General features: G+C 29.0%; 3 protein-coding genes across 3 annotated transcripts in view; 2 read left to right on the top strand and 1 right to left on the bottom strand.

Annotated features, from left to right (window-relative positions):
• LOC118644121 (glycosyltransferase 25 family member-like) overlaps positions 1-2321 on the top strand; it is a 123918-nt gene extending 121597 nt beyond the window's left edge. The window contains exon 5 of the mRNA XM_036283536.1: positions 55-2321. Within this exon, the coding sequence (XP_036139429.1) occupies positions 55-248 (194 nt within the window). The 3' untranslated portion in view covers positions 249-2321. The remainder of the gene's footprint in view (positions 1-54) is intronic.
• LOC118644429 lies at positions 2114-25000 on the bottom strand. Its single transcript, XM_036283004.1, has 4 exons — positions 24941-25000; positions 24721-24802; positions 3177-3364; positions 2114-2749 (listed from the first exon to the last, which is right to left on the bottom strand). Exons 1-4 carry the CDS (start codon positions 24998-25000, stop codon positions 2525-2527), a joined length of 555 nt encoding a protein of 184 aa, XP_036138897.1. The 3' UTR covers positions 2114-2524.
• A 1077-nt stretch (positions 25001-26077) lies between these two features.
• LOC118644428 (cyclin-dependent kinase inhibitor 1C-like) lies at positions 26078-26699 on the top strand. Its single transcript, XM_036283002.1, has 3 exons — positions 26078-26311; positions 26423-26560; positions 26641-26699. The coding sequence occupies exons 1-3, from the start codon at positions 26083-26085 to the stop codon at positions 26697-26699; spliced, it is 426 nt and encodes a 141-aa protein (XP_036138895.1). The 5' UTR covers positions 26078-26082.

Genomic DNA, 26699 nt, shown 5'->3' with positions numbered 1-26699 from the left:
TACAATTTTGATGTGTTGACGACGTTGCTCAATATGCGATTGGTTTTTCTATAGCATCTAGCGACTATTTGCCGTTGTCAGATGACTTGAAAGAATTTGTGGTGTATCCGGAGCAAGACACTCTCGGTCTGGATCGCATCTACATGATAAATCTGTTAAGGAGACCGGAGAGACGCAGAAGGATGCAGAGGCTCTTCAAGGAACTCGGTATAGAAGCAGAAATTATTGACGCCGTGGATGGTAGGTAAGTTACAGACAATAATAAATACATATTTTATATAAATAATATATTTCTTATAAACATAAAGAGAAAATCGAGATTTACATAAACATTACGGGTAACCCTAAGTAAAATTCACTCTGTTTTTTAAGTTATTTCGAGCAATTTTCATTTTAAGAAAATTAATTTTCTGATTATTAGTCTAAATCTTATAAGCTTTATTTTTTTATACTCATACATATATATATATATATATTATATATGTATAAATAAATTAATGTTTTAAAAAATATAAGAATATAAACCTAAGATACTTTTGAAAACTGATAAAAATAAGTTATGGACAATTTTGCGGACAATATATTATTTCACGTCAGTGAACCTAGCATCTCCACTACTAAAAAAAGTTCGGAAATACCGCATAATTTTCTGCTAATTATCTGCTAATTTTTTGCCCTAGTCCCAAATTTTTTTGTTCCTACCGTTCACAGGAAATTAAGACCAAAAGTGTTAAGTTCACGTGACAGTAGCACCCCGCACTAATAAAAAAAGCATAAACAAAAAAACATATCAGAATTTTCTTCTCATTTTCTGCTTTAAGAAACCGTAAAGAGATATCAAAAATATTGAATGGTTATTAAAATACCGCGATATTCAGAACCATCGCACAGCAATGGTATAAGAGAAAATGGTTAAAAATAAGAGGCTAATAATGCCATGACAACTTATAAAGTACTTTCTCAATCAAATACTCGTAAAATACACAATTTTAAAGTGTTTAACTTGCACAAAGCCTTAAAATTTACAAAAATATAACAATAAAATACCTTTAAAAAATTAACTGCTGCGTTGACTATGGTATCAAAATAATCGTCTATTTATTAGCATAAAATATCCAGGTCCCGAATTTTTTGCTCAACATTTATTATTTTAGGTAGTTTACTTTTTAATGCGCGCATTAACAATTGAGTTGCAAAAGTTAAATGTTGAGCAAATAATTCGGGACCTAGATATTTGGAGAACAGATAAATAGATGATAATTTTAATACCATACTCGATGCAGCAGTTTATTTTCTTAAGGTAGTTTATTTTTGCGTGCGCGCATTAACAATTGAGTTACACCAGTTAAATCTTGAGTAAAATATTTGGGACCTGAATATCTTATGAGTAGATAGATAGACGATCATTTTGATATCCTACTCGATGTGGCAGTTTATTTTTTTTAACGTAGTTTACTTTTGCATGCGCGCATTAACAATTGAGTTGCGCTAGTTAAACATTGAGCAAAAAATTCAAGACCTGGATATCTTAAGAGCAGATAAATAGATGATTATTTTGATATCATATTTGATGCAGCAGTTAATTTTTTAAGGGTACTTTACTGTTGTATTTTTGTAAATTTTAAGACTTTTAAAGGTGCAAGTTAAACCTTTTAAAATTGTGTATTTTACGAATATTTGATTGAGGAAGTACTCTCTCTCTATAAGTTGTCGTGGCATTGTTAGCTTCTTATTTTTAACCATTTTCTCTTATCATTGCTATACGATGGTTCTGAGTACCGGTACTTTGATAACCGTTCAATATTTTTGATATTTCTTTACGGTTTCGCTCCTGCGAATAGGTAGGAGCAGAAAATTCGGGACTAGAGTAGAAAATTAGCAGATAATTAGCAGAAAATTATGTGGTATTTCTGAACTTTTTTTTAGTGGTGGGGTGCTAGGTTCACTGACGTATTTCTTTATATTTTTCTATTTAAAGATGTTTCTTTTCAATAAATTTTGAACTTGAATGAAATGTGGATATAACAGCGTATTAAGAAAAAAATACCACGAGATTAAATTATCTGCTATCATATCATAAAACATTTATAATATATTTGATTAAAATAGTATCGACATGCATATAAAAATTTATTTGACTTTGAACGTATACGACTAACATACCGACAAGATTCACAAGAAGTGTTACTTCCAAGTCGTCTACAAAATTTTAATGAAGTAATTTCGTGAAATATGTAGACGTTTACATAAATATGAAAAATGTGGCTACAATAACATACAGACTTGGAGAGCAACTACATTACAATCGCATTAAAATAGAGGAAGAAAGAGAGAGAAAGAAAGAGAGAGGGGGGGGAAGAGGAAATAGTAAAAAAAAATACAAATAATACGACTTTTCCAATGTGCTATTACAATATTGTTGCAGGCTACTATTATCGATTGTTTAGCTTGTATTTAAATGATTCTTCGACGACGAAGTACGTAGAAAAATATTTTCGCATTAACGACTTGCACATCGCGCGTTTTACACGGGCGTGTTACCGTATTCGTGCATATTATAATCGGCACACGTGTACGTGTTTCCATTTCGTGTTTTCCGAACGCTCATATTGTGAAATACTCGACTAGTTTTCGATTGCGAATGTCTGCTCTCCTCGCTGCTGTATATTCTACTAATTCCTCGATCGGTAGTAAAATTAGTGAACTTTGACCATCCGCAGAAGGCATCGTGCATTCGTTTCATGGCGAGCTGAAAAAAAGCGTTTCCTTTAATGTCGAATTTGTATTCGTACTTAAAAATCTTGAAATGCAAGGTTTCTGTAAGAGATATGACGTCATCTAATTATTCTAATTCTAATTAATTGCAGTTCTTATTTACAATATTTCAGGAACCAATATTTTGAATTTTGAAAAAAGATTTGATGCTTTTGATACACTTTTAAAATGATTATACTGCAAAATCATTAATATGTAAGATAATTTTTAATTTTATTGTTACATTGCAATTTTGCGACAAACACGTACATAACATAAAAATGTTATTTTATATTTAATTTCATACAAAATTTGATTTGGCAAAATTTTTTGTTATCAAAATATCTTAATGACGAAAACTAAACAATTGTAATTAACGATATTATACTAATTTCACAAATACTGTGTAATAAATGACTTACCTTAATTTCATGCATTCGCGCGGCGTAAATAATGGGATTTACCAAAGTTTTCAGGATAATAAGACCGTTAATTATAGCGTAGATGAAGAATACGACGCGCTCTGACACCCCATTTAATTGTAATACGCAATCATTACAAACCAGTATGTACATTATTACTCCGGGCATCCATCCGATTACGAAACTTCCTTAGAAATTATGCAAACAGGGAAATATAAATTTTACAAGAAGTAAAAATAAATTATATTCAAGAAAAAATAGCAGAGTAAAACTTTCCAAAAATAGTTTGTTTCTTTTTTATATAATTGGAAAGTACGCATCTTTTAGAATATTTTTCTAAAATATTATAATAAAATTCATGTAAATAAGAAGTTAAGTTAAATTAAGGTAAGGTTTTCAAGAGTTAAGTTTTTTCAACTGGTTATTAAGATTTCTCATTAAAATCGCATCGAAATTTCGTTTAGACGTCCTTAATCTACATAAAATTCTCTTCAGTTAACCGTACGGTTTTTTTGTATATTAATACCTTTTTAAAAAAAGGTAAAAAAAGCGCCAAGTATACGCGCGCAAAAAACCCCTCAAAAATGTATTTTTATACAAAACAATTTAGATTTGATATTATAAAATAAGAGTATGAAATTTTTTTCTACAAAAGTAATGATATGAAGATAATGCGCCAACTATAAAAATGGATGTTTACGAACTAAAACATCTACTGTTTTATTATTATTCTTTGGCTGACATTTATAATTTGATTTTTCATTAGTACGTATCAGACTAGAGATTGATATTGGGATTGAATTAAAATATAACCAATCAGGAACAAAATCAATATTCTTTACCTTTGTTTTGATTGGTTAAATTTCAATCCAATCTTAATCTCAATCTTTAGTTTGATACTTAAATATGAGATCAAACTATAAATATTAGCCTTTTATATTAAATTATTGGCTGCTGTGCGCCTGTAAAAAACATTTGTCAGGAAGCATATCAGCAAGAAATAAAGGAGATAATATTGAGCTGCCAAATAAGTATTTTAATACAAATAATCACAAATATTACAAATATTTTAATACAAATAATATTTTATTACAAAAACTTGGCGCCGCTAAACCGAATAAATTGTTTTAATACAAAATCGCTTTCTTACAATCTAACTTACATACTAAAATAATAATAATAATAATTAATTAAAATTATAATTTGTCTTACAACCAAAATCGTAATAACATTATATACGTATAACATTATTATACTCGCACGCATGAGAGGGAGAGAGAATTATTAAAATTGCAATTTGTCTTACAATCGAAATCGTATTAACATTATATATGTATAACATACTCGCACGCATGAGACGGAGAGAGAAAGAAAGACAGTAACACATATTCGAACATACGCACACACCTAAGAGATTGAGATTCCGTATAAACTAATATCGTTTTCAACCGAGCTGGATTAATCGCTCCGGGAGCGATTAATGACGTCATAAGACCAATCACAGCCATTCTTCTGAAGAAGGGAATAACTGTGATTGGCCAGTTCTAGAGGAAAAGAAACCGAAACGGGTTAACCCAGCACGGGTCGAAAACGCCATAAGTTATATATACTAAACACACACACACACGCACGCACGCACGCACGCACGCACGCACGCACGCACGCACGCACGCACGCACGCACGCACGCACACACACACACACACACACACAAATGCAAGAGAAAAGGAAAGAGAGCTGGCAAATTATTCGGTTTAGCGGCGCCAAGTTTTTGTAATAAAATATTATTTGTATTAAAATATTTGTAATATTTGTGATTATTTGTATTAAAATACTTATTTGGCAGCTCAATATTATCTCCTTTATTTCTTGCTGATATGCTTCCTGACAAATGTTTTTTACAGGCGCACAGCAGCCAATAATTTAATATAAAAGGCTAATATTTATAGTTTGATCTCATATTTAAGTATCAAACTAAAGATTGAGATTAAGATTGGATTGAAATTTAACCAATCAAAACAAAGGTAAAGAATATTGATTTTGTTCCTGATTGGTTATATTTTAATTCAATCCCAATATCAATCTCTAGTCTGATACGTACTAATGAAAAATCAAATTATAAATGTCAGCCAAAGAATAATAATAAAACAGTAGATGTTTTAGTTCGTAAACATCCATTTTTATAGTTGGCGCATTATCTTCATATCATTACTTTTGTAGAAAAAAATTTCATACTCTTATTTTATAATATCAAATCTAAATTGTTTTGTATAAAAATACATTTTTGAGGGGTTTTTTGCGCGCGTATACTTGGCGCTTTTTTTACCTTTTTTTAAAAAGGTAATTTTTGTGGAGATTTCACTCATTTTGTAGTGACAGGTATCTCATTTCTTTTTACAATATATAGATATTCTTAAGACGATTTTAAAGCCCATATTAAATAAAAAGTCGAAATTAAGATTGAATTAAAATTTGACAAATTAAAACAAAATTATATTGGTTTTATTTTATCTGATTACATTTCAATTCAATCTCAATTTCAATTTTTAATTTGATACGGGCTTAATAGAATGGAAGCTCGAACTATAAATGCCAGCCAAAGTATAATGATAAATGAGTAAATGATATTTATATGCAAATTTATTTTTAGTTATTGCATTTTCTTTATATCATTACTTTTGTTGAAGAGATAACTTGTTTTTTTTTAATTGTTAGATAATTTAAATTAGTAATTTTGTTATAACACATTTTGTTAAAATAATTTTTATATATACATGAATTTACTTATGAGCACATATATTTAGTAAAAAAGTGCTTACTTTCATCATTATCTGCTATTATTTAACTTAATAAATAAATGTTATAATCATATCAATAAAAAATGTTCATATATGCAATACGTTTAACATGTTTATTTTCTTACTTTTTGTAAGAAGAGTATATAAAGATCTTTAGCACCTCTGGGCCAACGGCTTTTTTTAATTCGCGCATCATTAATTTCAATCCAAGTATTAGATGTTCCTTCTCTACATATACTTGTATAATGTCCTTCTTCGATACATACACCACTATGAAATATAGCATTCATTACTTTATATGATTGTCCAGCTATTAATACTTTAGTCGTAGGAATGGAAGATATATTAAAATTACGTATTGCTTTTACTACTTTACCTTCTTGTAATGAAAATAATGCTAAGTGAATAATAATTATATCGTTCGTCAATGTAAGTTCATTCTTAAACAATATATCATTTCCTGTACAATTTTCGCATGACCCGTTATCTGATCGACACCAATGTGAAAATGTAACATGTAATAAGTCGTTAAGATTATAACTCTTTTTTTTCAAATTGTTAATAGATATTGAAATAACTAAATTATTATAACTGGTCGTTTTTGTAATGTAACAAGAATTACATCGAGTAGTAAAAGTTATTTGATGCTCTACTGATTGCCTTACATCATCATAATTTGTACACAAAATTGTAAAAAACTCAAGTGCATCTCGTTTTACGTTGAATGAAAATAATTCTCCTAAATGTTGTCGAACATCAAGTGTATTTAAATTACGCATTCCATATTCATATCGATGCATTAACATACGTAAAACATTTGATTTGTCACAATTAAACAATTGTTTTCTAATGGCATCTAAATGTAATAAACATTGTATCACCGCATTAGCGTAACATGATACATTATCTGTATTTTGAAAACCACGTAAAATCCAAGAAGTATTTATTTGTAATGTTTGATTTTGACCATTCTCCTGAACAAAAGCGATTACTTTCGACAATGTCCATGGAATATCTTTCACTTTGCAGTGACGTTCTTTTGAAACAGAAATTGTTTCTACTTCTGGTTTGTACTTATATCTTAACCGATTATATTCATCAATAGCTTTTCTGTCAGCTGTCACTGAAGAAGGATCGAAGTTAATCAGATGCAACCCTTTCAGAGACGTTACTCGTGACAATGCAACGTAAACTTGACCGCAATTAAATATAGAGTTGCCTACATCCATAACAGCATTTTGTAAGCTTAATCCTTGACATTTGTGAATGGTTATTCCATAACTCACACACAATGGAAATTGTTTTCTGATAACAAATGCGTTATCCACCACTTCAAATTTGACGCTCACTCTTTCAATTAAATATTCTGATCCTGATGGCAAAAGAAGTTTAATTTTTTCTACATAACCAGTAGACGTATCTTGTACCACCGAGACTACTTTAGCTATTGTACCATTTACAAGACCCAAAGTAGCATCAATATTACGCCTTATCATAACTTTTGCTCCAATTTTAATTACAATTTCTTTTGAAAGTCCAGCAGTTTTAGAATTATCATCATCGTTATTCGATAATACTTTTAATACTTTCTTTTTAACATATGAAATACAGTTGATTGTATCTTCGGCAATTAGTAATATCTCTTTTGAAACAATGCGATTTAACATAGCTGTATTAAGAACTTCACACATATCACGAGTAGGCAATAAACAAACAGTGTCCGATGACAAATTGTCCATAAAATCACATATTTCCTTTAATCTAGATTCCACAGAATTACCTTTAAAAGATATTTTTCTATTTTCAAGATTGGCACAATCAGACCTTGTCAATGAACCAATACGAATTCTCGACAACAATTGTCGATAAGTATCATCCTCTTGCTGACGCATATTAATCGTCAATTCATCATAATGAAATAATGTAGTCCACAAATTAACGGTAATTAAAGAACCAACACATGTCTTAATTTTGTCATTAGATAATTGCACAAAAACAGGATCCTCACGTACGGGAGGTAATTGAAGCAAATCGCCAAATAAAAGAACGTGTTTTCGACCGAACCAACCCTCTTCAACATCATTAGTATCAAATATTTCACTCAATCGAAGATGTATATACATTAAAGTCAAATTCGATATCATTGACACTTCATCAATCACAAAAAGAACAACATCTTTGAGCTCTGCACGTAAAACTTTTAAAACATGATTAGATAATGGTTTATACTTTGAAGTCTGACCGTGTTCAACAGGTAATTGGAGCAATCTGTGAACTGTCAAACCATCAATATTAAACGCTGCTATACCAGTAGGTGCCGCTAGAGCAGTATCTTTATTAAGATTTTGTTTTATCCAGCATTTAATTGTTTTAATTAAGAAACTTTTTCCAGTTCCACCTTCTCCACTAACATATAATCGTAATATCGAATTATCCGACCTTACAGTATTAATAACTCTATCGAATACTCTTTTTTGATCCAAATTTAATTTCGCTATCATATCAAAAACATCAATTTTTTCATCAATTTTATCACCAAGGTCTCTAAAATCTTGCATCGCTTCACCTGCTTCTATATTTTGAACACCTATCGGATTATCAGGATCATCCTGAGACATTTTTTTTTGTAATTTTTCATCTTCTTGTCGAATTAACTCTTTTGCATTTTCAAATGCTTTTTGCAATTCTTGTACCTTTTCGTGGTATTGTAATGCCTCCATAAGATGTAATTTTTCTTTTTCAAATGCTTCTGCGTAAGTATCACAACCATCTCTAAGATCTTCTAAATTTCGCCATGGTTTAAACATAAGCAATAAAGAAAAGAAATAATCTTCCGGCCGTGTTTCAACATTGTACTTATAGTGATTAATAAGACACGCGCGTTGTCGCCGTTTAAGATAATGACTATTATTTATTTTATAATATTCAATATTGTTACTTCGTGGTTCGATCGTCGTGATATCATACCATTGTACGAATTCATAAAGAGACACAGACTTAAATTCTTGCAATCTATTTGGATAATAATCATCTATTACAGATGGACAAAATATATCTGTAGATTCACCATCAAGAGTTTCAATTTCTTTATGACTTTTTAATTTCCTCTGTCGTATACGATTAACATTTAACCATTTAATAGTTGTATTGCGATCAGTCCCATATAAAGGAATACTTAACAATGTATCAGCAGCTTCAAGAGCTCCACATTCTCTATTAGTTAAGGATCGTAAACCAAAATTCCAAAGAACACTTGCCAATGATTTGCTTTTATTATTCTTAAAACTCTCAAGATCAAAGTCCGACAACTCACTTTTCCCTGGTTTGTTCACATATTTAGTCACATACCATGTAAGAACTGTAGACTTTTCACCAATATATTGTATATCCATATTTCCTTCCCATGCAGTAAGAAGAGCGGTATTATAATCATTAATATCAACTTCATCAGGCTTTCGAGGAAGATCATACAATCTGCTTTGATGTTTTAATTGTTTTCTACCTGCTATCGAAGTTGCTACATCTCTCATACGCAGTGTTTCAGTAACGGGACGAGGAAATCCAAAACGACAACAACGAATAACTTTACGTCCTACTTTTTTATTACGAAGACAATAATCATTATGTTTATGTCGTTGATGCGTAGTAACACGTCTGTACAATAATGGCGAAATATTTTTATCTGGCTTTTTGCAGGTTATGTATTTTAAAATAAATTTAGAAACTTCTTCTACAGAAGATTCACCGAAAATCGGTGCATCTTTAATCCAAACTAATAAGTGAAAATGTTGTATGCCTCTACCTTGATATTCTCGTCGCCAAAAATAATGTGTTACTTCACCGATTGGACAATCTTTAGAACAAATAAAATCTATCATTGCTCGAAATTTATTATCAAGAAATCTCGACGTTGATACAGGATCTTTAGCAACAAGTTCACTGGTGCTCAACGAAGAGTCTTGCCATCCATTAACTTCACGAATATAATCACCTAAATCATCCCATAACCATTCACTAGGACTTAACGTTATAAACCATGTTGCAGGTCCATAATGTCGGGTCATACAATCTAAATCATTTCTTGGTTGACGCCAATATTGCTCAGTATTTCGAAGTGAGGAAAATATAGTATTTAAATTAGACTCCAATGCATCTTTAGACATAGCATCTAAATATTCTGCAGCCGTGTAACGACTTCGTGGATCAGTTATATTCATTTTATGATAAATCCCACGACTTAATTGACGAATATTCGCTTTATTTAACAAATAGAATAAATATTGTTGATTTAATCTAAATCGTGGATGCCTAGACGTTAAACGACATTTAATAAATTCATGCTCTTGAAGTTTAACCGGTCGTTTTTTATCACATTGTCCATTTGAACCAAATGGATATAAATCTGGAAAACACATCAAATCCAAATTCTTTTCACGATTATCTAAAGATGAATCTTGAATTTTTAACATTTGATACAAAGCATTCGCAGTTTTATTTTCTTTTTTTTCATACAGTGGATATATAGTATATTGCTCGTAGTAACTATCACTTTCATCTTTTTGAGTTAACATAGCCTCACGCTGATGCAGTGTAACTTCTACGTGATCTGTTATCTCTTGCATTTGTAAATTTAAATTTAACGGTTTACATTCATCATTAAATAAAATTTCTGCATCATTTTCTGTTTCTTGAATATAAAATTCTGCATTGTTGAGATTTCCTAAATCTAATTCATTATGCGTATTGGGCAATACAATACCAGAATATAGGAAATTATTAATTTTCAACCATTTCAAAGCTTCATATATCTTTTTAAGATCCACTAAATCTTCCCAAATAATTTTTGATTTAGTTGGAATATTTCTTAGTAAAATACATAATTCATGATTTAAATTTATCGGATCAGTTTTAGAACATAATTTATCAAAAGTCTCTTGTAAAGGAAGTGGTAAATGAAAAGTTGTACCTTTAACTTTTTGTATCTTTTGTCTCTCAGGAATTTTTTTATTAAAAACTGTTCCCATTTTAACCACAGTTTGAAAAGCTTTAGCCCTTTGTATAAGCATTTTTTCAAATTCGTTAAGAGACGATATTACCTCCGGCACATCGTTAGAGAAGAGATTATTCAAAATGCAATAAGCAGGCAACAAGCCGCTACGAAATTTTTTATCACAATAATGACATATGTATTGCGGATTAATGTTTTGTTGCTCTATATGGGCCAATAAATCTTTCCAAATTGGATTATTTTTACGTGTCTGAAGTTTACTAACTTCAGAAACATTTCTTTTATAACAAAGTCGTTCACATGACACACAACTATACCGCGGTGTGTCCAGTGAACGTTTTTTCAATGCTACAAACGCATTATGATATTTAGAAATAATATCATCATCACTCAAAATTACATCAGTTTGATGATATTTATACATATCTGCTTTTTCTTGTACTGAAGTTATAATTTGATTTAATTTATCAAGCTCACCAGAAGTTAATGCTTCGTCCAGCTCTAACATTTTTTTATAAAAACTGCGAAGTTGATAAATCAAACGTCTAACGTTTCTTACTTTTGGGAAATGAGGTGATAATAATTGCATTGGAATAAACATAGCTTTACAAAGATTTAAATCAGTATAACAGCTATGTGCGTGACCCTTCTTAGCATCACCTAATTTCTTATCAAAAATTGTCACAGTACATTCATAAATTTTTTGCATTAGTTCCGGTACGTTTTTTAAATTACATTTATTTACAGCTTGTAGGAATTTTTGATATCGATCAATCAGAAACAAATCCTTAATTTTACATAAAATACTGCACAACCACGATTTTTTTGCTCGTGCTTTTATCAACGGTAACGCATTAACAATTTGTCCTCTCATATTTAATATTAAAGATTCACTTATATTGGCTTCAGATGAAGTTATATTATGATACATAGAATCAGTAAAGTAATTCTCGGACGAAGCTGTATGTCTAGATATACCACATAACGCACTTAATTTATCATCAACTATAGAACATTCGGCAGCAACAGTCAAACATGTTTCTGATTTATTTTTAAGCAGATTTAATGTTTTACTCATATTACGAATATAATTATTTCTAATATTAAAACATGAACGTACAATTTGTTCTGCTTTCAGTAGTTTTTCAATATAATCTTTACTGCAATCTGTAATTTTCTGTTTTTGTAAAATATTTTTAACAAACGTGTTAAAAGAACCGTGAATTTTTATAAAATTTGTTGATCGAAATTTTGCATATTTTTTATTAATATTTTTGGCAATATTATAATTTTTCTCTACAAGTATGGATTCAGATTTTTTTTTCTGGTAATATCGCTTATTGTAAAGCCATTTATGATCAGAAGATAATCCTTTTTGTCTTTCTCGTTCACACTCATAATTTATAAAATAACGTATTCGTTTTTGTGCACGTTGCTTCTCTAAAATCTTTTGTAATGACATCGTTTTTTAATACGATTATTTTCTAAATCTCGTTTATAACGTTCTATTTTTTTAGCGCGATTATTTTCTAAACTTTGTCTATAACGTTCTCTTTTTTTAGCGCGATTATTTTCTAAATCTCGTTTGTATTGTTGTTGCTGCTTAGCGCGATTATTTAGTAAATCTCGTTTGTATCGTTGTAGCTGTTTAGCACGATTATTTTGTAAGTCTCGTTTGTATCGTTGTAGCTGTTTAGCGCGATTATTCTCTAAATTCCGTTCATATCGACATCGCTTTTTAGCTCGATTATTTTCTAAATCCTGTTCATATCGCTGCCGTTTTTTAGCTCGACTATTTTTTAAATCCTGTTGATATTGTCTTTGTTTTTTAGAACGATAACCTTCTAATTTTTCATCATAATACACTTGGTTGTTATTATGTTTATTGTTTTCTGGCTGATATTGTTTATTTTTATTAATATGCCCTAATTCAGAATTAGATTCCGAATATTTATAATTTTTCTCATTTATATCTTGAATGTTTATTTTTTCTTGTTTGTTACCACTACATGTATTACTAAAAGTATTATTAACCTCATGGTTAATATTTTCAATATATAATTCACTTTCCAACCCTTTATCAACCTTTTCAACCTTTTCAACATAAATATCATTTATTATTGATTGTACGTATTTTTTTTGTAAACTTTGCGTTTTTATTAAAAAATTGTTATTTAATTCTTCCTTAGTTTGCTGAGAATCATAACTTTCTAGAAATTGATTTAATTTCTGTTGTTTTTCTTCATATTGACATTGTGTATGTATCGTTTTAGTCTCTTCAGCTTTTACTACTGTTGACGAAAATTCTTTCAAAGCAGAATATTTTAAATCTGGAGGAAAGCGTTCTATTTTATTAGATTCAAACATTTGTATTAAATGCGAACGCATTAGACTAACATCATATCTAACATTTTCGGGTTTAGTGTTAAAAAATAACGAAACAGCAAATGCTATTGCAAAAACACCACAATCATGCGTATTTGGTTGTTCTTGCACCAAAGGAAATTTTACAGGATACTTAATAAAGTCATACGTTGGAAATAATTTTTCCAAAAATTGTTTCTGACACTCACTTAACATTTTTGAATTAAAAGAATCATAAACATATATAGCCTTAGTATCATAATAACAACATGTCCAATGTATTCCCAATCTTGTAACAGGTAATATCTGTATATGCTTCTTATTGGTCGGTACCGGTTGCACTCTATCTATTCTTTGTACTAGCCATGTTCCAACTGGTCTATAAGCTGAATATTTTTCAACAAGATAATTAAAATGATCCATATGCAAATCATTTAACCATCCATTTTGAACAATAATACTTTTTTGTTCTAACGACAGCGTCATTTCTCGTTGACGTTTCTCTTTATTAAAATATTTAATTCCAAAATTGTTTTTATATTGCAAATGATTATTAACAAATTTATTTTCTATATCCTTGTTTATGTCGTAAACTTTTCCATTTCTTTCTTTGTTATTACAATCGTTATTTTTTACACACAATTCATTTTGAGATTTATTAAACTGCTCAATATAAATATCACTCACAGATTGTATCTGTTCTTTTGATATTTGTTGAAAAGTGCAAACTTTTTGTTGATTCAATTTCTGTGCTTGCGTCTTTTCACTTTGACGTTTATTACGTAAACGAACCGCTTCAGCCTCTTTTGCTCTTATTACTGCTAACGGAAACACTGTCTGAGGCACACCATACGTAAGATCTTGAGGAAAATGCTCAATTTTATTGAACTTAAAAAGATCTAATAAGTGCGAGCGCATTTTACTAACATTATATCTTACTTTTTCGGGTTTAACATTAAATAATAATGAAGTAGCAAAAGCTATTGCAAAAACGCCACAATCGCTACAATTTGGTTGTTGTTGCACATTTGGAAATATTACAGGCTTTTTATCAAAAGGATAAAATGGAAATAATCGTTTCAAAACTTGTTCATGACGTTTGTGCAATTTCTTTTTATTGAACGAATCAAAAATATATATATCTTTTGTATCATAATAACAGCACACCCAATGTCCATTTACATTCAATAGCTCGTGTAACTTATATAAATCTAATGAACTATCATAAGTATCTAAATCGAAATCAGAACTATGTAAAATTTGTATATGTTTTTCATTTTCTGACATAGACGGTATTGTATCAAGAATATAAGTTTGCAACGTACTAACGGGTTTATAGCTTGAATTATTTTTTAAAAGATGATTAAAATGCTCCATATGCATATCTTCTAACCATCCACCTTGAACAATAATACTTTCTTCTTCTAACGAGATTATTACTCGCTCTTTAGTTTGCATAGACATTTTTATTCAAAATAATTATATATAACTAATAAACAACAATTTTATATTGGCGCACAACAGCCCTTTTATAGGCACGTAGTTTTTTTTATGTAGACGCACAGCAGCCTTTTTATGTAAACGCGCAGCAACCTTTATGTAAGCGCACAGCAGCCCTTGTATAGGCACGTAGCAGCTTTTATGTAGGCGCAAAGCAGCCTTTTTATAGGGGCACAGCAACCTTTCTTATGTAGACGCACAGCAGCCCTTTTATAGGCGGTTTTTTTATGTAGGCCCACAGCAACCTTTATATAGGCGCGCAGCAGCCTTTATGTAGGCGCGCAGCAGCCTTTATGTAGGCGCAAAGCAGCCTTTTTATAGGCGCTCAGCAGCCTTTCTTATGTAAGCGCACAGCAGCTCTTTTATAAGCGCACAGCAGCCTTTTTTATAGGCGCACAGCAGCCGTTTTTTGTAAGCGCACAGCAGCCTTTCTTATGTAGGCGCACAGCAGCTCTTTTATAAGCGCACAGCAGCCTTTTTTATAGGCGCACAGCAGCCGTTTTTTGTAAGCGCACAGCAGCCTTTTTATAGGCGCACAGCAGCCGTTTTTTGTAAGCACAAAGCAGCTTCCTATAAATATATTAAAAAATCAAAGAAAGAAAGAAAGATAAAGTAGTAGATAGTATAAAAATAAAGATATGTAACAACAAAATATAAGGAAAAAAAAAGAAATAAAAGAAATAAAAGAAAGATAAAGATATGTAACAACAAAAAATAAGGAAAGGAGAAAGAAAAAGAAAAAAGGAAAGAGAAAAAAGTATAAATCTTACCTCTTTAAACCGTAAACAGTACGAGTGTCTATAACTAAAAAATAAAAGGAAAAAAGGCATTATTACATATAAAGCCTTGTCTACAATAGCCGTAGTAATAAAGCTATAAAGTCATTGCAAGATAAGTTTTAAGTCGGATCTACAATAGGTATAGTAAACCTTAAGGGCCGATTTTACCAACTGCGGTTACCTTAACTGGCCGGTTATTCCATTAGAATTGACCAATCGTATTTGTTGTTAAACAAAATTAACAAATTCGATTGGTCAATTCCAATGAAATAACCGACCGGTTAAGGTAACCGGAGTTAATGAAATCGACCCTAAGCCATAAAGAATTAACTAATTATTCGATTATTCTTCGCACATTCAGTTATAATTGGTCAAGATTTTAAGGCATAAAGCTTAATACATATTGTAGATCCTATTGTAAATCCAGCCTTAGGTTCATTAACTGTCGCAAATTTCAACGACCTTAGACTACCTTATTATCTTAGTACTTTACTACCTCACCGAACCTTAACAATTAAGTTACACGAGTTAAATGTTAAGCAAAATATTTAGGACCAGAATATTTTAAAAGCAGGCAAATAGACAATTATTTTAATGTGCACACCAGTATCGCCACAGTAACAAACGAGTTACACAAATTAAATACTGAGGAAATAATTCGTGACCACAGTACTTTAAGAATAGATAAATGGACAATTTCATTTAGATACCAAAGTCGATAGAGCAAAAAATAGATAGAGTGCAACCGATACCGACCAATAAAAAGCATATACAGATATTACCTGTTATGAGTGGTTGGGTATACATTGGGTAAGATTGGGAATACATTGGACATGTTGTTATTATTATAATACTAAGGCTATATATGTTTGATTCTTTTAATTCAAGAATGTTAAGTAAATGTCAGAAACAATTTTTGGAAAAATTATTCCCAACGTGTAACTTTATTATTAAGTATCCGTAAAATTTCCTTTGGTGTAAGAACAAACAAATACGCATGATTGTGTTTTTGCAATAGCATTTGCTATTTCGTTATTAAAACAGCAAATGCAACAGAAAATACAATGTTGTGGCGTTTTTGCAATAGCTTTTGCTACTTCATTATTATTTAATGTTAAACCCGAAAAAGTAAGATATAATGTTAGTAAAATGCGCTCGCACTTATTAGATCTTTTAAGTTTAATAAAATTGAGCATTTTCCTCAAGATCTTACGTATGGTGTGCCTCAGACAGTGTTTCCGTTAACAGTAATAAGAGCAAAAGAGGCTGAAGCGGTTCGTTTACGTAATAAACGTCAAAGTGAAAAGACGCAAGCACAGAAATTGAATCAACAAAAAGTTTGCACTTTTCAACAAATATCAAAAGAACAGGTACAATCTGTGAGTGATATTTATATTGAGCAGTTTAATAAATCTCAAAATGAATTGTGTGTAAAAAATAACGATTGTAATAACAAAGAAAGAAATGGAAAAGTTTACGACATAAACAAGGATATAGAAAATAAATTTGTTAATAATCATTTGCAATATAAAAACAATTTTGGAATTAAATATTTTAATAAAGAGAAACATCAACAAGAAATGACGCTGTCGTTAGAACAAAAAAGTATTATTGTTCAAAATGGATGGTTAAATGATTTGCATATGGATCATTTTAATTATCTTGTTGAAAAATATTCAGCTTATAGACCAGTTGGAACATGGCTAGTACAAAGAATAGATAGAGTGCAACCGGTACCGACCAATAAGAAGCATATACAGATATTACCTGTTACAAGATTGGGAATACATTGGACATGTTGTTATTATGATACTAAGGCTATATATGTTTATGATTCTTTTAATTCAAAAATGTTAAGTGAGTGTCAGAAACAATTTTTGGAAAAATTATTCCCAACGTATAACTTTATTATTAAGTATCCTGTAAAATTTCCTTTGGTGCAAGAACAAACAAATACGCATAATTGTGTTTTTGCAATAGCATTTGCTATTTCGTTATTAAAACAGCAAATGCAACAGAAAATACAATGTTTATCGTTATTGGTATAGAAATGTTTTTTATTTAGCCTTGTTCCAAGATATGTAAATATCGAATTAGATGCTCTTTCGGTTTAAACACCGTTTCAACATAAATACCGGTAGCACAACGTCCTTCAAGAGTAAACTACTATTAAAAAATTAAGTTCTTAATGAACGGTGTGCAAATGAATTGTGCGCAAGATATCGTGTCCAAAAACACTGTGTGCAAATGCACCGTTTCCATTTGAACCATGTCCAAGTGAGTGCCACCCATTAAAAAATTCAGATAATTTTTAGTATTAATTTTTCGCAATTGACGTCACATTTTCTAAATGAGTAGCTAGTGCTCTCAATTTCTTGCAATTTAAAATATAATCATTGAAATATAAACACGTCCAATAAAAGACAAAATTGACACTTAAGAAAAACCAAAAAGCAATGGTCAAAACATTAATTGTGTTACATACAACACCTAATAAAGTTACAACCAAATACGCATGATTGTGTTTTTGCAATAGCATTTGCTATTTCGTTATTAAAACAGCAAATGCAACAGAAAATACAATGTTTATCGTTATTGGTATGGAAATGTTTTTTATTTAGCCTTGTTCCAAGATATGTAAATATCGAATTAGATGCTCTTTCGGTTTAAACACCGTTTCAACATAAATACCGGTAGCACAACGTCCTACAAGAGTAAACTGCTATTAAAAATTAAGTTCTTAATGAACGGTGTGCAAATGAATTGTGCGCAAAATATCGTGTCCAAAAACACTGTGTGCAAATGCACCGTTTCCATTTGAACCATGTCCAAGTGAGTGCCACCCATTAAAAAATTCAGATAATTTTTAGTATTAATTTTTCGCAATTGACGTCACATTTTCTAAATGAGTAGCTAGTGCTCTCAATTTCTTGCAATTTAAAATATAATCATTGAAATATAAACACGTCCAATAAAAGACAAAATTGACACTTAAGAAAAACCAAAAAGCAATGGTCAAAACATTAATTGTGTTACATACAACACCTAATAAAGTTACAACCAAATACGCATGATTGTGTTTTTGCAATAGCATTTGCTATTTCGTTATTAAAACAGCAAATGCAACAGAAAATACAATGTTTATCGTTATTGGTATGGAAATGTTTTTTTATTTAGCCTTGTTCCAAGATATGTAAATATCGAATTAGATGCTCTTTCGGTTTAAAACACCGTTTCAACATAAATACCGGTAGCACAACGTCCTACAAGAGTAAACTGCTATTAAAAAATTAAGTTCTTAATGAACGGTGTGCAAATGAATTGTGCGCAAAATATCGTGTCCAAAAACACTGTGTGCAAATGCACTGTTTCCATTTGAACCATGTCCAAGTGAGTGCCACCCATTAAAAAATTCAGATAATTTTTAGTATTAATTTTTCGCAATTGACGTCACATTTTCTAAATGAGTAGCTAGTGCTCTCGATTCTTGCAATTTAAAATATAATCATTAAAATATAAACACGTCCAATAAAAGACAAAATTGACACTTAAGAAAAACCAAAAAGCAATGATCGAAACATTAATTGTGTTACATACAACACCTAATAAAGTTTTACCATCACTGATGAAAACATATTACTGAAATATTTTACTGAAAATTTTTCTCAATTGATCCTTTTTAATTAAGATTTATTAAGATTCATTAAATTAATTAAAATTAATTAAATTTTATTTAAATTCTTAAGATTCATTAAAATTCAAAAATTTATTTTTTTGCTAATAACAATAAAATAAATTTAATAAATTTTAATGAATCTTAAAGAACTTTAATAAAATTTAATTAATTTAAATTAATTTAACCAATCTTAATAAGTTTTAATGGATTTAAATAAATTTAATAAAATTCAATAAAATGGATCAATTAAGAGTGATTTTCAATAAAATATTTTTATAAGGAAGTCTAATCAACAACAAGGAGTTTATGGAATTTATCATTATTATTAATGTGTTGTGAACTGAATCATAGAAGAAAAATACTAAGGTACACAAAATTTCATTTTTTGTTAGAATAAGTATTATAAGATTAATACTTTGTGTTATGTTCTATTTTTAGTTATTTAAAAAAAAAGAGAGGAAGAAGCACTTTATTAAAACCTAAAATAGAAGAATAGAAAAGTAAGGAAAAAGAGATATAATTAACTTCAAAGCTTAGAATTTACACTGTACTCCACAAAATATATGAACCTCAAAGGTATCAAATAATGAATTTTACCAAGAAAAATGATAAAAAGAAGTGAACAGTTTATTTTTTAAGTCAAAAAGTATCTGTATTATAACTTGTTCCGAGGAATTTTTTGCAAATGTGTGGCTTTTAAAAATAACATACAACTATCTTTTTTAAATTATTGAAAAATTACAACAAGATATAAAAACACGTCACCCAGCTGACCTGCCGATAACCTAGTCACAGACTGCAATATCAGAGATATGTTTATATGGATACCCAAGAATTATCTGTACGTCTTAGTCTATTTAATAACTATCATACATTCAATGCAAACTGGACATGTTGAAGACACAGAAATAGAAATATACAGATAAGATTTAGTCAAATCAAAAATTAAAACGCAAGTATTTAAATACATTATTGTTCCAAAACAATTTATTAACATTCACAAAGATCACATTCAAACAATTTTTTATTTGCAGTTAAATTGTTATTGTACTTTTATAATTACATTTATTATTCATTTACAGTTATTAATAATAAACCTATTTTGTCCGTGTTAACTGTAAAATAGCAATATATATGCTATATTAAATAATACAAAAAGAATGAAAAGTAAAATATGGAATACGTATCAGTTTATATTTAAAAAGAAAACTCAATCATTTTGTAGTCTTCCGTCTCATGTATGCCTTAATCAAAATTGTAAATAAAATTTTTAAATGTGATCTTTATGAATATATAAAAAGAATTGTATTAAATTGTTTCAACAAGAAAGTATTTAAATACTTACTTTTTAGTTTTAATTTGACTAATAAACTTATCGGTATATTCTGCGTCTTATCCATATTTCTGGCTCATAAAGAATACATGACTAATAAATTAAGGCATACAAATGATCTTGGCATCCATATAAACACATCTTCTATATTACAGCCTATAATCCCATCATCGACCAAACATCATCAGCTGAATGACATTATGGTCTATATACTTTTCTGAAATTGTTTCAGACAAGATTTCACGCTTTTTACCTATTTCAATAATCTAAAAAAGATAATTGTATAATATCTTTAAGAGCCACACAGTTACAATAAAATATTTTTTGAATATGTGCAATGAAATATTTTTTTAAATAAGAGACAAAATTGACACTTAAAAACCAAAAAAGCAATGGTCGAAACATGTGTTACATACAACATCTAATAAGTTTTACCATCACTGATGAAAAACATATTACTGAAATATTTTACTGAAAATTTTCTCAATTGATCCCTTTTAATTAAGATTTATTAAGATTCGTTAAAATTAATTAAATTAATTAAATTTTATTTAAATTCTTTAAAATTCATTAAAATTCAAAATTTATTTTTTTGCTAAATAACAATAAAATAAATTTAATAAATTTAATGAATCTTAAAGAACTTTAATAAAATTAATTAATATTAAATTAATTTTAACCAATCTTAATAAGTTTTAATGGATTAAATAAATTTACTAAAATTCAATAAAATTGGATGCAATTAAGAGTGATTTTCAATAAAATATTTTTATAAGGAAGTCTAATCAACAACCAAGGAGTTTATGGAATTTATCATTATTATTAATGTGTTGTGAACTGAATCATAGAAGAAAATACTAAGGTACACAAAATTTTCATTTTTTGTTTAGAATAAGTATTATAAGATTAATACTTTGTGTTATGTTCTATTTTTAGTTATTTAAAAAAAAAGAGGAAGAAGCACTTTATTAAAACCTAAATAGAAGAATAGAAAAGTAAGGAAAAAGAGATATAATTAACTTCAAAGCTTAGAATTTACACTGTACTCCACAAAATATATGAACCTCAAAGGTATCAAATAATGAAATTTTACCAAGAAAAAATGATAAAAAGAAAGTGAACAGTTTATTTTTTAAGTCAAAAGTATCTGTATTATAACTTGTTCCGAGGAATTTTTTGCAAATGTGTGGCTCTTAAAAATAACATACAACCATCTTTTTTAAATTATTGAAAATTACAACAAGATATAAAAACCACGTCACCCAGCTGACCTGCCGATAACCTAGTCACAGACTGCAATATCAGAGATATGTTTATATGGATACCCAAGAATTATCTGTACGTCTTAGTCTATTTAATAATTATCATACATTCAATGCAAACTGGACATGTTGAAGACACAAAATAGAAATATACAGATAAGATTTAGTCAAATCAAAAAATTAAAACGCAAGTATTTAAATACATTATTGTTCCCAAAACAATTTATTAACATTCACAAAGATCACATTCAAACAATTTTTATTTGCAGTTAAATTGTTATTGTACTTTTATAATTACATTTATTATTCATTTACAGTTATTAATAATAAACCTATTTTGTCCGTGTTAACTGTAAAATAGCAATATATATGCTATATTAAATTAATACAAAAAGAATGAAAAGTAAAATATGGAATTACGTATCAGTTTAATATTAAAAAGAAAACTCAATCATTTTGTAGTCTTCCGTCTCATGTATGCCTCAATCAAAATTGTAAATAAAATTTTTTAATGTGATCTTTATGAATATATAAAAAGAATTGTATTAAATTGTTTCAACAAGAAAGTATTTAAATACTTACTTTTTAGTTTTAATTTGACTAATAAACTTATCGGTATATTTTCTGCGTCTTATCCATATTTCTGGCTCATAAAGAATACATGACTAAATAAATTAAGGCATACAAATGATCTTGGCATCCATATAAACACATCTTCTATATTACAGCCTATAATCCCATCATCGACAAACATCATCAGCTGAATGACATTATGGTCTATATACTTTTTCTGAAATTGTTTCAGACAAGATTTCACGCTTTTTACCTATTTCAATAATCTAAAAAGATAATTGTATAATATCTTTAAGAGCCACACAGTTACAATAAAATATTTTTTTGAATATGTGCAATGAAATATTTTTTTTTAACTAAGAGACAAAATTGACACTTAAAAACCAAAAAGCACTGGTCGAAACATTGTGTTACATACAACATCTAATAAAGTATTTACCATCACTGATGAAAACAATTACTGAAATATTTTACTGAAAATTTTTCTCAATTGATCCCTTTTAATTAAGATTTATTAGATTCGTTAAAATTAATTAAAATTAATTAAATTTTATTTAAATTCTTTAAAATTCATTAAAATTCAAAATTTATTTTTTTTGCTAAATAACAATAAAATAAATTTAATAAATTTTAATGAATCTTAAAGAACTTTAATAAAAATTTAATTAATTTAAATTAATTTTAACCAATCTTAATAAGTGTTAATGGATTTAAATAAATTAATAAAATTCAATAAAATGGATCAATTAAGAGTGATTTTCAATAAAATATTTTTATAAGGAAGTCTAATCAACAACAAGGAGTTTATGGAATTTATCATTATTATTAATGTGTTGTGAACTGAATCATAGAAGAAAATACTAAGGTACACAAAATTTTCATTTTTTGTTTAGAATAAGTATTATAAGATTAATACTTGTGTTATGTTCTATTTTAGTATTTAAAAAAAAAGAGGAAGAAGCACTTTATTAAACCTAAATAGAAGAATAGAAAAGTAAGGAAAAAGAGATATAATTAACTTCAAAGCTTAGAATTTACACTGTACTCCACAAAATATATGACCATCAAAAGTATCAAATAATGAAATTTTACCAAGAAAAATGATAAAAAGAAGTGAACAGTTTATTTTTTAAGTCAAAAAGTATCTGTATTATAACTTGTTCCGAGGAATTTTTTGCAAATGTGTGGCTCTTAAAATAACATACAACCATCTTTTTTAAATTATTGAAAATTACAACAAGATATAAAAACCACGTCACCCAGCTGACCTGCCGATAACCTAGTCACAGACTGCAATATCAGAGATATGTTTATATGGATACCCAAGAATTATCTGTACGTCTTAGTCTATTTAATAACTATCATACATTCAATGCAAACTGGACATGTTGAAGACACAAAAATAGAAATATACAGATAAGATTTAGTCAAATCAAAAATTAAAACGCAAGTATTTAAATACATTATTGTTCCCAAAACAATTTATTAACATTCACAAAGATCACATTCAAACAATTTTTTATTTGCAGTTAAATTGTTATTGTACTTTTATAATTACATTTATTATTCATTTACAGTTATTAATAATAAACCTATTTTGTCCGTGTTAACTGTAAAATAGCAATATATATGCTATATTAAATTAATACAAAAAGAATGAAAAGTAAAATATGGAATTACGTATCAGTTTATATTTAAAAAGAAACTCAATCATTTTGTAGTCTTCCGTCTCATGTATGCCTCAATCAAAATTGTAAATAAAATTTTTTAATGTGATCTTTATGAATATATAAAAAGAATTGTATTAAATTGTTTCAACAAGAAAGTATTTAAATACTTACTTTTTAGTTTTAATTTGACTAATAAACTTATCGGTATATTTCTGCGTCTTATCCATATTTCTGGCTCACAAAGAATACATGACTAAAAAGACTAAGGCATACAAATGATCTTTGGGATTCATATAAACACATCTTCTACATTACAGCCTATAATCCCATCATCGACAAACAAGTCATCATCAGCTGAATGACATTATGGTCTATATACTTTTCTAAAATTGTTTCAGACAAGTTTTCTCGCTTTTTACCTATTTTAAAAATCTAAAAAAGATAATTCTATAATAACTATCATACATTCAATACATTCAATTCAACTTTAAGAACCATACAGTTACAATAAATATTTTTTTGACTATGTGCAATGAAATATTCTTTTAAATAAAATTATAATACTTGTAACTATTCTCTTACCTGGTATGTCATAAGATAATGATAATAGATAAACTATAAAGTACAGCTTCAAATATTCCTTTTGATATACAATTCCAATTCTCTATATAATGGTTCGCTGAATTTAAAACATGATGAACCTCAGTGAACTTCTTATCAACAACAGCATATACACCGGCTTAAAAAAAGAAAATTTTATTGTAACCAACAATTTTTTCATAATAAAATTTCTTATTGTTACTTTTAAATTCCAAGCTTTGAAGTTATTAATTATATTTCTATCCTCCACAATATAATTCATGATATAACATGCAAATTATGATGATAATAATAATATAATAATAATAATAATATAATAATAATAATAATAATAATAATAACAATAAAAGAAAAACTTTAATTATCGCGATATCTTCGCTTGTAAATTACGTTGCAGAAAAACACTTTTATTATATAAATCGGATACTATTCATTAAATTTAATTAAAATTAATCAATTTTGCCGTTATTGAGATCTGATAATTTATAAATCTTGTAAACGATGTCTCGCGTAACAGAGACAACGGTGTTACCTCGCTTGCGCGTACACTTAGAGTGCGAGGCACTACCGACCTTATTGACAATTTCCACAAATATTTTTATAATATTTATATATGCTACGAAATTATTTATTTTAGAATTTTAATGTAATAATATTAGACAGAAGCAAGCAAACGTTAAAAACGCAGTAATTATATAATACAAATACTAAAAATTAGAACAAAGATATACATAACAATAAATACACTCAATAATAAATATTAACATATTTAATTGTAAAAGCATAGTAAAATACCTGATTATCAAATAAATATATAAACATATCAAAACATGAATAACATAACCACATTTTACTCTAAATGTCTGTTGCTTTTACCTAAAAAAATAAAATGAGACATTTTTTAAACTTACAAAATACAATTTTGAATATCCTCCTCTCACTTTAATAACCAATCCGAAGAATAATCACCACTAATCACCACTAATCACCATTTGAACGGCCATAAACTTTATAAAGATGCATTAGCAAACATCAATGAAGTGTCCCCATGTATCTATTCATAAAAATGAATTTAATAAACAATTGAGGCTGGTCTTCCGTAAAGACACTTGGTTGCTAAAGAAATAAACAGTTATCAACAAGATGGCTACAAGGAAAGATAAAACGTAAGTATTAATGAAACACAATATTAAAATATAAAATATATAGAATAAATAAATAATAAAATTTATGTTACAGAATAAATATGGAAATTGATGAACAAGACGAACAGATTTTTGCACATGCAGCTGATCGTTTTGATCAGCTACATGTACAAAAAAGAACAAAAAAGTTCAACCGGCGATGGCGGTGCCGAAAACATCGGGAACAATTCACCCGCCTTCAGCTCCGGCTCCGACTACGACCCCAGCTTTGACTACAGCCCCAGCTCCGACTACGGCCCCGGCTCCGGCCCCGACTACGGTCCCGGCTTCGGCCTCGTCTTCGACCCCAATTCCAACACCGGAACCGGTCCCGCCCCCGAACCCGGACCCGGCTCTACCGCCATTAAAAGACGAGAAAAACGAAAAACGTAAGTACAACAGAAATATAATTTTCTTTAACATTATTAATAATACTAATTAATCTCTAACCCTAACCTAGTATAGTATATTAATAAAATATATTGTATTTTTTATTACAGCTCGTCGGTGGCACGAGAGGTCGAAATCGCAAAGGCCGCGAGGACAAGAAGGCCGTGGAGGCCGTGGAGGTCGTGGAGGCCGTGGACGAGGCCGTGCGCGACCTAAGAAATGTTTTCTTTTTTACCTGTTCATAAGAAGTAAGTAAATATTAATAAACAAAAATTAAACAATGAAATATTTAAAAATATTTAACATTAAATTGTTAATTTGTTTACAGAGGATTCAACCTCCGCCTCCAGCTCCGGCACCAACCCCAACTCCGTCGAAAATAAATAG

Source organism: Monomorium pharaonis, chromosome 2 (genome assembly GCF_013373865.1).
Source record: "Monomorium pharaonis isolate MP-MQ-018 chromosome 2, ASM1337386v2, whole genome shotgun sequence".
NCBI lineage: Eukaryota > Metazoa > Arthropoda > Insecta > Hymenoptera > Formicidae > Monomorium > Monomorium pharaonis.
Note: the sequence above shows the minus strand (reverse complement) of the source record. Positions and strands in the feature narration are given on the sequence as shown.

Excerpts from the sequence above, each read along its gene's own strand:
- LOC118644429 (XM_036283004.1), bottom strand. The coding sequence starts at position 25,000 with ATGAATTATATTGTGGAGGATAGAAATATAATTAATAACTTCAAAGCT. Across the intron at positions 24,803-24,940 it reads TCAAAGCTTGGAATTTAAAA|AGAATTGGAATTGTATATCA; the intron begins GTAACAATAAGA and ends ACCATTATATAG. Across the intron at positions 2,750-3,176 it reads CGCGAATGCATGAAATTAAG|CTCGCCATGAAACGAATGCA; the intron begins GTAAGTCATTTA and ends GCTTTTTTTCAG.
- LOC118644428 (XM_036283002.1), top strand. The coding sequence starts at position 26,083 with ATGGCGGTGCCGAAAACATCGGGAACAATTCACCCGCCTTCAGCTCCG. Across the intron at positions 26,312-26,422 it reads AGACGAGAAAAACGAAAAAC|CTCGTCGGTGGCACGAGAGG; the intron begins GTAAGTACAACA and ends TTTTTATTACAG. Across the intron at positions 26,561-26,640 it reads TTTTTACCTGTTCATAAGAA|AGGATTCAACCTCCGCCTCC; the intron begins GTAAGTAAATAT and ends ATTTGTTTACAG.